The 10,596-nt window shown below is 43.6% G+C and overlaps 1 protein-coding gene across 1 annotated transcript; it reads left to right on the top strand.

Annotated features, from left to right (window-relative positions):
- The first annotated feature begins 608 nt into the window (after nucleotides 1-608).
- On the top strand, nucleotides 609-1,559 carry LOC134468679 (trace amine-associated receptor 13c-like). The gene has a single exon (XM_063222568.1). The coding sequence runs from the start codon at nucleotides 624-626 to the stop codon at nucleotides 1,398-1,400; it is 777 nt and encodes a 258-aa protein (XP_063078638.1). The 5' UTR covers nucleotides 609-623; the 3' UTR covers nucleotides 1,401-1,559.
- Nucleotides 1,560-10,596: the final 9,037 nt, after the last annotated feature.

Below are 10,596 nucleotides of genomic sequence, written 5' to 3'. Positions count from 1 at the left end.
TAGCTCTTTGAATGTGAATGCACTTGGTAGCATGTGGTTGCATGCATAATATAAGTCACACAGCAAGCACATCTCCTTAAGCAGCACTAAAAATAATAATTACTCTACACCAGGAACCGTACCTGTTTGTCTAATTTGACACCAAATAATGAAGTCCCATTGCATTCATCCAGGACATGTAATATCCAAGCTTGATGACAACACACAATGTGACATGAAAGCAAAAGAAAGAAAGAAGGAAAGAAAAAAATAAAAACAAATAATGAATATGGTGGTGTTTAAACGGTATAAATAGCACACACCAAGCCTCCTGATCCAGTAGCTCTGTGACCATGTCATGGGATTCCAATGCAGTTTCCAGGGGGCTCAGCAATGAGTCCACCACATACCTACAAGCAAACACATCAGCAGCAGCCAGCAATCACACCCGCATGGACTACTGCATCTCTTGCTTTGGGAAAACAACAGTGACTCCAGGATATGTGGCGTTCTACATTTGCGCAATACTCATTGTAATAACGACTGTGTTTGGCAACCTGCTGGTTATCATATCTGTGTGTCACTTCAGGCAGCTGCACACACCGACTAATGTGCTACTATTGTCCTTGGCTGTGTCGGACTTCATGGTGGGACTGTTTGTGATGCCACTGGGGTTCATTTGGATGGTGGAAAGTTGTTGGATCTTTGGCGTCTCCGTGTGTGCCTTTCTGAACTTTTTCGCTTTTCAGCTGACGTGTGCCTCTGTGCAAAATGTGGTTCTCATCGCAGTGGACAGATATCTGGCTCTGAGCAATCCGTTCATGTACACCAAACGGGTAACTGTGAGACTGGCTGTCGTTCTCTCTTTAGCAAACTGGGCCGGTTCCTCGGCAGGCAACTTTGCTCTGCTGTATTGCAACGGCTTTTTCACAACCTCTCTGAAACAGTGCCCGCATCAGTGTCCCGTCATCATCAGCAAAGCCTGGACTTGGGCCGCCTTTCTGATGACCTTTGTATTCCCGTGCTCCATTATGTTTGTGCTGTACGTGAAAATCTTTGCCATTGCCAGAAAACATGCCCGCGCCATTAGGGCAGCTAACGCGCAGGGCAATGCCGCCTGGGTGAAGAATGACAACGTGCCCAAACGATCGGAGAGAAAGGCGGCCAAAGCTCTGGGTATCCTGGTGTTTGTGTTCCTCTCGTGTGTCGTGCCATATTTCATTGCGAGTCTCTTGGCTGATTATATCCACAGCGATGTAGTTACAACTGTGCTGAACTTCTTATCACTTGTTCTGTACCTGAACTCTTTATGCAACCCTGTTATTTATGCACTGTTCTATCCGTGGTTCCAGAAAAGCATGAAGCTGATTTTAACGTGCCGTATTTGTACCGTAGATTCTTCTCTCATGCAATTAAAGTAATGTATTGATGTGTGTCTCTCTATTGAAAAGAATGACAGTTGAAATTGACTTGGTCTTGTCTCTGAAAGTTTCCTAATGTACTGGGTTACTAAGTTAACTACTATATTTGAATAACACAGTACCCCTGAAAACATTGTAAACATTTATCTGTCGATTGCATTCACGTCTATGTATTATTATATTAATGTTTTTGCCCAATTTCAGCGTTGTATGATAATAAAAAGCAGTGATGATAATCAAGTGGAGTCAAGTCGGTTTTATTGTCAGTTTCTTCAAATGCACAGGTTACACTAGGGCAGAGATTTTCAACCTATGGGCCGGGTCCCACTGATAGGCCCTGAAGGTATTCCAAGTGGGCCTTGAAATCATTTTCTACAAATTATAATCATGATTTGGTGTGTGTTGCTATTGATTCATTTGAGTTTTATTCTTAATAGGGTAAAAAGTGGGCCACAAACATTTTTGACAATTTCGAGTGGGCCCCAAGTTGAAAAAGGTTAAACCCCAACATGTTCCACGAACTCAAACAAATTGTGGAAACTTATTGCCACTAAAGTTTTAGCTTTGTGACCAAATGTTTTATGTAAACTCTACATACATTCATGCATATGAAGGAGACGTTTATGTCATTACATTTTTGCAATATTGAGTACAACAGCATAAACTTTTCTAGTTCACAGTACTGTTGGGGAATACAGTGTGGAATACGTTCAGGGTCCACAGTTTGATAATCACTGCTCTATTCCATGCAAGACATACAGTTGGCCGAATCCCATTTCTAATTTCTACCCCTATCCCTTCGCCTTCCCCTTGCCCCTCGTCCCTTCAAACGGAGCAGTAAGGCTCGGGATGGCTTCATATTTCATACTATAGGTACACTATTTCATCATCTCACCTATAATTGATAATGTCACTGTACCTAGACAGTCTGGGTCAAATGGTTGCAACAGTGCACAGTAAATGATGACGTAACAGCATGCCATGTTCCCACAGGTGTCTAACCAGTGATGCACGGCAGGCATATTGAAAGGAAGCCCAATTGGGAAAATCCAACACCCATTGTCATTCTGACACAGCACTACACAGCACCCAAATGTTCACTGCACACAATGAAATTGCATTTATGCCTCACCCGTGCTAGGGGACAGCCCCCAATGGCGGTCCAAGGTAGTAGTCTGACGCCCTAACCGCTTACCCATGACTGTCCTTTTGAAAGGATGTTAGGTTGAACAGTAAGGGCCACCGCACACTGGTTCTGGCAACGTGCATACAGTAACACTTTATTTTGAGCTTGACATGTTAGCCACTCTCACATGCATACCTGTCTGAATAAGTGACTTACAAGACATGTTTTAAGGACAAATCAATTATTTGTGAAGAGTGTGTACACACACAAATGTCATCTTCACTGCCAATAAGGCCTTTATTGTTGATATAATGGTGCCCTATAACCCTTTGATGCAGATGCAAAAAATTGCAATTTCCGCCTATATTTGACACTTATTATGTACAGTAGAATATCTCTGGTTCTACATATGCTATTTACAAAATTTATGAACCACATAACAGAATACATTTGGGACATCATGTTCAAAGAGTTAAAGTGTTTTAATGAGAACATTATGAATTCAATATTACAGTTGGCACAGCAGTAAAAATGTAAAAAAATCAAAAATCGCCTATGATTTATTTGGATTCTATAGTGCACAATTATTTAGGAGTGGCACAGGTCCAAAAAAATTACATGACATGATGCACCTATATGTTGGCAACATGTGTGAAAAATTTGAAGGCAATAGACAAAGGTTTGTAAGAGCTGCAAAAGAATATCCATTACATGACATAGGCGTTCCCAAAAGTGTCTACCCAACCTCTCCAAACCTCTCCAAAAGTACCCAAAGGCAAAAACAGTCATATCAATAAAAATCAAGTGTGACTCCACCTACATTTACATTTAGTCCTATATAAACCCATTTTTTTGATTAATTGAGAAGCATAGCTGTATTTTCTACAGCAGGGGTCCACACTCTCTCCAAAACGTGCCCAAAACCTATCCAGACTTATATTACTGTTATACAGAAGCACTGCACATTGTGCTTTTGCTAGGTGCAGTGGATATGAATGTATGCATACTGTGTACTATTTTTCAGATATGATCAGTCTTCTGAAAATGATTTTCCAAGGGAGTTTTTTCCCTCAAGGAGCCTTTCCTCAAAACGTTGCTTCCCAAGGATGTATGACTTTGGAAACACCTCAAAACGTGTGGTGTGTTTTTGTCAGACTTCTAAAATAGATAGATCTGCATGATTGGAACGAACACTACTATACAAACACAGTCATTAGTAATATTATTATAGTTACAAAAATGGCCACACAAGTAGCCCGGGCACGTCATACTTCCTGTGACACTGCATAGTAAGACTGGGCATGTCCATAGTACCTGTAACGATGCAATTTTTTCGCTTCTCAATTTGTTTTTGCTATATTGTATTGTCAGTCAAGGCAAGCACACCAGAGCCCCGTTGGCCAGAACACAAAGGTCCAGTGGGGGGGAGTATGATTGGAGCAAGTCCAGCTGGACTTCTGGGCGGCGTTAGGGGGGAGAAAAAGAAGTATTGTTGGCTTGACATCAGCGACAGTAATGTCTTGCCAACCATCAGGGTCGTCATCTGCTGTGTTGCACAGCTGGCTTTGCGGTGGGGCAGGGCGACGGCGTGCAGGAGAGGGACCCTTGCGTCGTGCAGCAGAGGCAACTGGAAGGCGACGGCGGGCAGGAGAGGATGAGGGTGACAGTCACAGCAGGAGGTCGCATGCGGCGCGAGGAGGCAGCGGCAGTAGGCCGGGAGGAGGAGGCAGCCGCAGCATCAGGCCATAATGAGGAGACAGCCGCAGCAGCAGCAGACCGGGAGGAGGAGGCAGCCGCAGCATCAGGCCATAAGGAGGAGGTAGCCGCAGCTTCAGGCCATAAGGAGGTGGTAGCCGCAGCTTCAGGCCATAAGGAGGAGGCAGCCGCAGCAGCAGCAGACCGGGAGGAGGAGGCAGCCGCAGCATCAGGCCATAAGGAGGAGGTAGCCGCAGCTTCAGGCCATAAGGAGGAGGTAGCCGCAGCTTCAGGCCATAAGGAGGAGGCAGCCGCAGCAGCAGCAGACCGGGAGGAGGAGGCAGCCGCAGCAGGGACCCTTGCAGCGTGCAGCAGAGGCAACTGGAGGGCGACGGCGGGCAGGAGAGGAGGGGGAGAGGGTGACAGTCTCAGCAGGATGTCGCTTGCGGCACGAGGAGGCAGCGGCAGCAGGCCGGGAGAAGGAGGCAGCCGCAGCAGCAGCAGTGGCCGTGGCAGGCTGTAGCCGGTGACTAGCAGATTGTGGTGGGGCAACAGAAGGAGCAGTGGAGGTGGAAGGCTTTGGTGGGGCAGCAGCAGGAGTGGTGGCAGGTATTGTGATATCTCCAGACAGCCTCTGTATTTCAGCAGAAGCTGCAGCAACCTGCACCAGATGTTCTGAAGCTCCCAATTCATCTGCCAATTTGTGTAGGGCATGTCCCGCTCTGTTCTTCTCCACTGTCCACCTCCACATCTACAGGAGACTCCCCTCTAAGTAAAGAAGATATATACTACATGTTATTTCTTACAATAAGGACCATTTGCATGTATTTCATTGCAGTGAACACTTTGACAAACAAAGAATTGATCTGAGCAGCAAACATTAAATTGATGTATTTATGTATATTTATATGTAAGCATTCAAATTGCATGTAGTAACACATTAGTAAAGTGTAATAGCAGTAGTATGGTAGTGACCTTTACAACTACTATTACAGCGCTTACGCTGTACCTTGCATCTACCTTGCCATTTTGACAACATAGTGATTGTGCAAACAGTATTATATTGTGCATATAGTATTATACATTTGCAAATGCTCAGCATGCACTATATAACTATATAACTATTATATGCATAGCTACCCTGTAAATTTGGATAGCTATTATATGACCATATAATATAGAATAACATTTGCTATTACTATTATTATTATTTTTATTATTATTATTAAAAGCACTAAATGAGGTCAAGTAGTTATGCAGCCACCCAATGTGTACTAGTGTGAATGTCAATTGTTGTGTTTTATCTTTTATGTTCTATGTGCTTGTCTGCTTATAACTTATGTCTCACTGTGTCTTATGTGTATTGTGCCAGCGAGTGCAATACATTGCCCCACGGGGACAAATAAAGTTCTAACTAAATTATTATTATATATAGAGTCGAGTCATATCTATCTATCTATCTATCTATCTATCTATCTATCTATCTATCTATCTATCGGTGCGTGCATACAGTCGGTGTAGTAATGCTGGTGTGCAGTCGCATGTAGGCTACTTACACGTCCAAAACGGGATCTATGCGCTCGTCAAACGGCTCCTCCTTAGCTGAGTCCATGCTGTCAGGATATCCATTACTGAGACAATCAATGTCATCATCAATGTCGTCGTCAAATAACAGCTGTAGGACTTTATCCGTATTAAAATAGCGACGCTGCATCTTCCTGAGTTTTTTTAAATTTCGCGCTGTGGGGAAACACCGCTATGCGCAACTGCGAGAAGGTCATTTACGCACATGGCCAGGCAAAACACAAGCAACCGAACATGATGGTTACGCATGGACCAATCGCGTTTGCTTTTCGCTCTAACGTGGGGAATCCCCTGATTTTGTCAACCAGATGGGCGAATACTATTGGCCGAATAAGATATCATTGACCTTTAAACTCCATGGTTTGGGCTATTGTTATTTTACGCAACCTTGTTCAAACCCGGAAGTAGATTTCGCGTGTAGAACTCGCTTGACAAAAGTTAATCAAACACAAAAAATAATGAAATCTAGCGAACAGAAACGATGGATTCTAACAGATAACAAGTTAATACTTCAGTCTACAGCCTTGTTTTTGAGGAATAAAGGATTTTATTATCATCAAAATGTCGAAGTCTCCGTGGATTATTTCAATGAGGGAATTCAGTCACTTGTAACACCTAAAGGTAAGCAAACTCATAACACATCAAATTCAAACTTTAAGTCTTCAAACTTAAGGTATATCTTTATGGTGGTGTAAATGAATTTTACATGGGGTTTCAGACCGTTTCAAACGCTCCTATTATGTTTATACATGATGTTAGTTTGACGAAGTCGGACAATTTGTTTACATTATCAATGAACATAGCGTGCGGTTGATGGAGGATTATGAGCTAACCGTGGCAGCTACAATCGTTGGGTTTTCTGTGTTTGTAGAACCAAGTGTGTTTATTAGTTGTGTGTATCGATTTTCTTTCTGAAACATTTTGTTTATACAAATATGTTTGTACTTGTTGTTTCGATCGTCTGATGTCCCGTATGCGCATCCGCTAGGGGCGCTAACGCATAAGTTCATTCTAAAGTGTTACCAGTTGTTCAGTACCCCTAACATGGTGTGTGCGTAAGCTGTAGCCTGATAAACCAGCCTAAATGTGAGACCGGAGTAATTTAGTCTGGCCCCGATGAACGATACCTCGGACGATTGCTGATGAGAACAACCTGTTGTTTTTTTCAGACCGTGCCGGCGCTCTGACCAATCGGCGATCTTTGCCGTTGATGTACTTTCCCAACAGTGTTGCAAGCTTCGTCGTCACTCCCTCAAAACCCCTCCCGCTTTGATTCAAAACAAATCTCTGCGTTGTAATTGGTTTTGCCAGACTCAGGGCACAGTGTTCAAAACGTTCTCAGATCCGAGGCCAGACACACTCGCAGTTGAAACATTTCGGCTCCCGCTTTGATTCAAAACAAATCTCTGCGTTGTAATTGGTTTTGCCAGACTAAGGGCACAGTGTTCAAAACGTTCTCAGATCCGAGGCCAGACACACTCGCAGCTGAAACATTTCGGCTCCCAGCGGGTGGCGCTGGTTTACCAGGCTACGTAAGCTGTGTTTTTGGGAAAACTAGTTACCAAACTAAAATGACAAAGTCAAGCCCTTCGTATTGATTTGCATCCCTGCTTACCCGACTTCCTCCTTTCATGTGCACGATATAGAACAACCCAAATCCTAGAAACGAAGCTTTCGCATGTCAATAGGGAAATGTACAGATGGCAGCTTTAAAAAAGACCCTGACTGCACTGCCCATGTTTGGCCAGGTAGGCTCCATGTGGTTAAAGCACTAATACTGAATATACAGACAATTTTAGCCATAGGTTGGCCCTGGCACTGTAAACAATCTTAGGCCAACTATGACACCTGTTTTGGGCTGGTTTCATGTGGTATGATAACATTTAATCATGTTTTTTCTCCAATGGTTGTAAGAAGTGGGCTTACATAATAAAGTTTTTTAAAAATACATTTAATAAAGTCTCTCTCTCTCTCTCTACATAGCGGACGCATCCTGATGCATATGTGTGCTGCAAGGCTATTACCTAGAAATCTAGATGCCCCTAGTGGCCGGCCCTTTCAGCACTTTCCCTTGGATATTGCAAGGTGTCCAACTTTATTTTCATTTCTTTTAGTTTAGTCAACCTTTGCAAACATGTATGTAAGGAAATAGGACAAATAGTGCTGAAAGTAGTTCATCGTTCATGAATATCACCTTATAGTACAATGTAATAATGCATGAAAACAAGTCACTTTGGAAAATGGCGGCCATATTGAATTCTGAGCAAAAATTGACGTGGCCCCATGTTTTAATTTCTTCCAATAGGGCTTCTGGTCAGTAATCCACAGAGAAAAGTGCGGTAGGATGAAAGGCCTAATTTATCCAGCTGATGACCTGTCTAGTTGTATAAACTAATATGATCGTTGTCAACGTGACATGTTTGTTAGCTATCTAGCTCTGTTATTTGACGAGAGATGGGCTAGCCGCTAGCTCGATTGGTGAGGTCTCATTCCCATCTATTTAATAAGCTACTTATAGACTTCCAAAGCTCCCAAATGTCTCGTTTCTAATGCTATGGGTCTTATTATTGATCTAGTTAGCATGGTATGGTTAGGTTGGCCGCCGGTGCTATATCATTTCAAATTGTTTGATTAACAATTTCTTAACTGATGACATCCATTAATGCTTCGAAGATAGTTCCTATAACTTGTCTGCTTGCTGACCATATGTTTAGGCCTTTGAAAATAGCAATACTTAATTTTGCTTCCAGTCAGAAAACCGAGACGCACCGAATCTCTGCCATGAACTGACGGGGCTAGCCGGGTAAGCTACTGTTAGCATTTTACAGAACCATACGGTCACAAGCTATGTTATTAGACCATTTCTTGTAGGTGTAGAGCAAAATCACGGTCGTTAAATGTTACTTAGTATCAAAACACGCTAGTCGTTAACCTTTGTAGACATTGTGTTGTGATACTGAGTAGTGTGTGCAAACAGCAGCCGTCAGCTGTATGCGATCTCGCCAGAGAGAGTAGAGAGAGAGAGGTTCCATTGGCCCATTGTTTCCGGGTTCTATTATTGCAAGGGGGAGGAATCCCCCTTTAGGCAGACCTAGGTAGACCTAAGGACTGTTCTATTCATTGTAGGAGCATTATGACACGCCCCTTTAGGCAGACCGGAACCTGGTCACGTTAGATGCCCATAGAAACCTATTATGTTGGCATATCTCTATATACTTAAAGAATCTCTGATCTCGCTGTGTCTGAGCTGGGGGGACTGGGAGTCTGGAGCCGGGCTGCCTGCTCTGTGGGTGTGGCCCCCGCTAATTATTAGATAGCTCTGGAACTATTGTCGGCCACGCCCCTAAAGTTTGCTGTGTGGGCATTCAGTGTGATTGGTTGTTGCTCCATTCTATTGCATGGCGTTGAGTGCCAGGCATTTTGATAGACAACTGTTTATCCCACCCACACGGCTTCCCAGCTACCCTAGACCCACGTCAGAGATATTCTAGACAGAGATACGTCATTTTGGTTCTTTTCCGGTATCCACTTTATTTCGGGTGAAAGCCCCTTTAGGAGACATTCGGTTAGGAGACCTTCTGAGTTCTGAGGTTGACAATAAATGAAGTCCCTTTAGTGCTGTAGATGGCGGTAGCGCACGTCTTGTGCAAGGAAAGAGGACAACGCCCCCTTAGGAGACCCAAGTTGAGCACATGCTTTTGCATTGAGTGGGCGTGTTTTGATTCTCTTGATTAAAATTCCATTCTCGTTGCCCACGTCAGCTTTCAGCTGTAGGGGTTTAGCTCACTAGGCTAGCAAGACTACGCATACCTACGCTTTGGAGCCATTATGTGCTGATGCATAGCAAAACGCCTCCCCTGAAGTTTTAATTCTGAACCCTGAAACATCTGCTTTTCTTGCCTCTTTTGTTCAGTGTGTGAACCTGCTCTCATCCTTGAACTGTTCTATTTGTGTCCACGCACCTGCTTATTTCTCTATACATCTCGAGGGCAACAATGTCCTGGCTTCGTTACAGTGAAGAAGGCTAACTGGACTTTCCACTGCCGGTTTTCTATAGGACTCTTTTTGCTTTCTGATTGAGATGTGTGTCGTGCCTATTCGAGTGTGTGGAGTGGTAGGCCTACCAGACAACGGGTAGTGGAAAAGAGCCATAAGGTGATGTCGCCCCATTAGTCCCACTAAACCAAACCAGGGGTGCATTTCTCGAAAGCATAGTTGTTAGCCTGTTAGCAACTTTGGTAGTTGTCAATGGGAAATTGCATTGCAAACAACAAAGTAGAATAGCTAACATAGTTAGCAATTACGGTTTCGAGAAATGCACCCCAGGACCTGTAATATCAAAGCTTTGATTTCAACACAGGCTATGAGAATACATTATCAGTAAATCTGCATTGAAATTAATAAAATAAATATCAGGGTGGTGGACTGGCTGAAACCGTATAAATTAAGCAGACTAAACATGCTGATTTAAAGCAGTAGGTTTGGGGAGTGGACATCATGTCATGGGACTCCAGTACTGTGCTCAGCAACGGCTCCACATACCTACTAGACACCAATGCATCTGAACAGCACAGTCGCAGCCACAAGAACTACTGCGTCTCTTGCTTTGGGAACTCAACAGTGACTCCAGGATATGTGGCGTTCTACATTTGTGCAATACTCATTGTAATAACGACTGTGTTTGGCAACCTGCTGGTTATCGTATCTGTGTGTCACTTCAGGCAGCTGCACACACCAACTAATGTGCTGCTACTGTCCTTGGCTGTGGCTGACTTCTTGGTGGGACTTGTG

Source organism: Engraulis encrasicolus, chromosome 18, assembly GCF_034702125.1.
Source record: "Engraulis encrasicolus isolate BLACKSEA-1 chromosome 18, IST_EnEncr_1.0, whole genome shotgun sequence".
Lineage (NCBI taxonomy): Eukaryota > Metazoa > Chordata > Actinopteri > Clupeiformes > Engraulidae > Engraulis > Engraulis encrasicolus.
The sequence above is the reverse complement of the archived record's forward strand: the minus strand, read 5'-3'. Positions and strand labels throughout refer to the sequence as shown.

Bases quoted from the DNA above. Each gene is read 5' to 3' on its own strand.
- LOC134468679 (XM_063222568.1), top strand. From the start codon at position 624: ATGGTGGGACTGTTTGTGATGCCACTGGGGTTCATTTGGATGGTGGAA.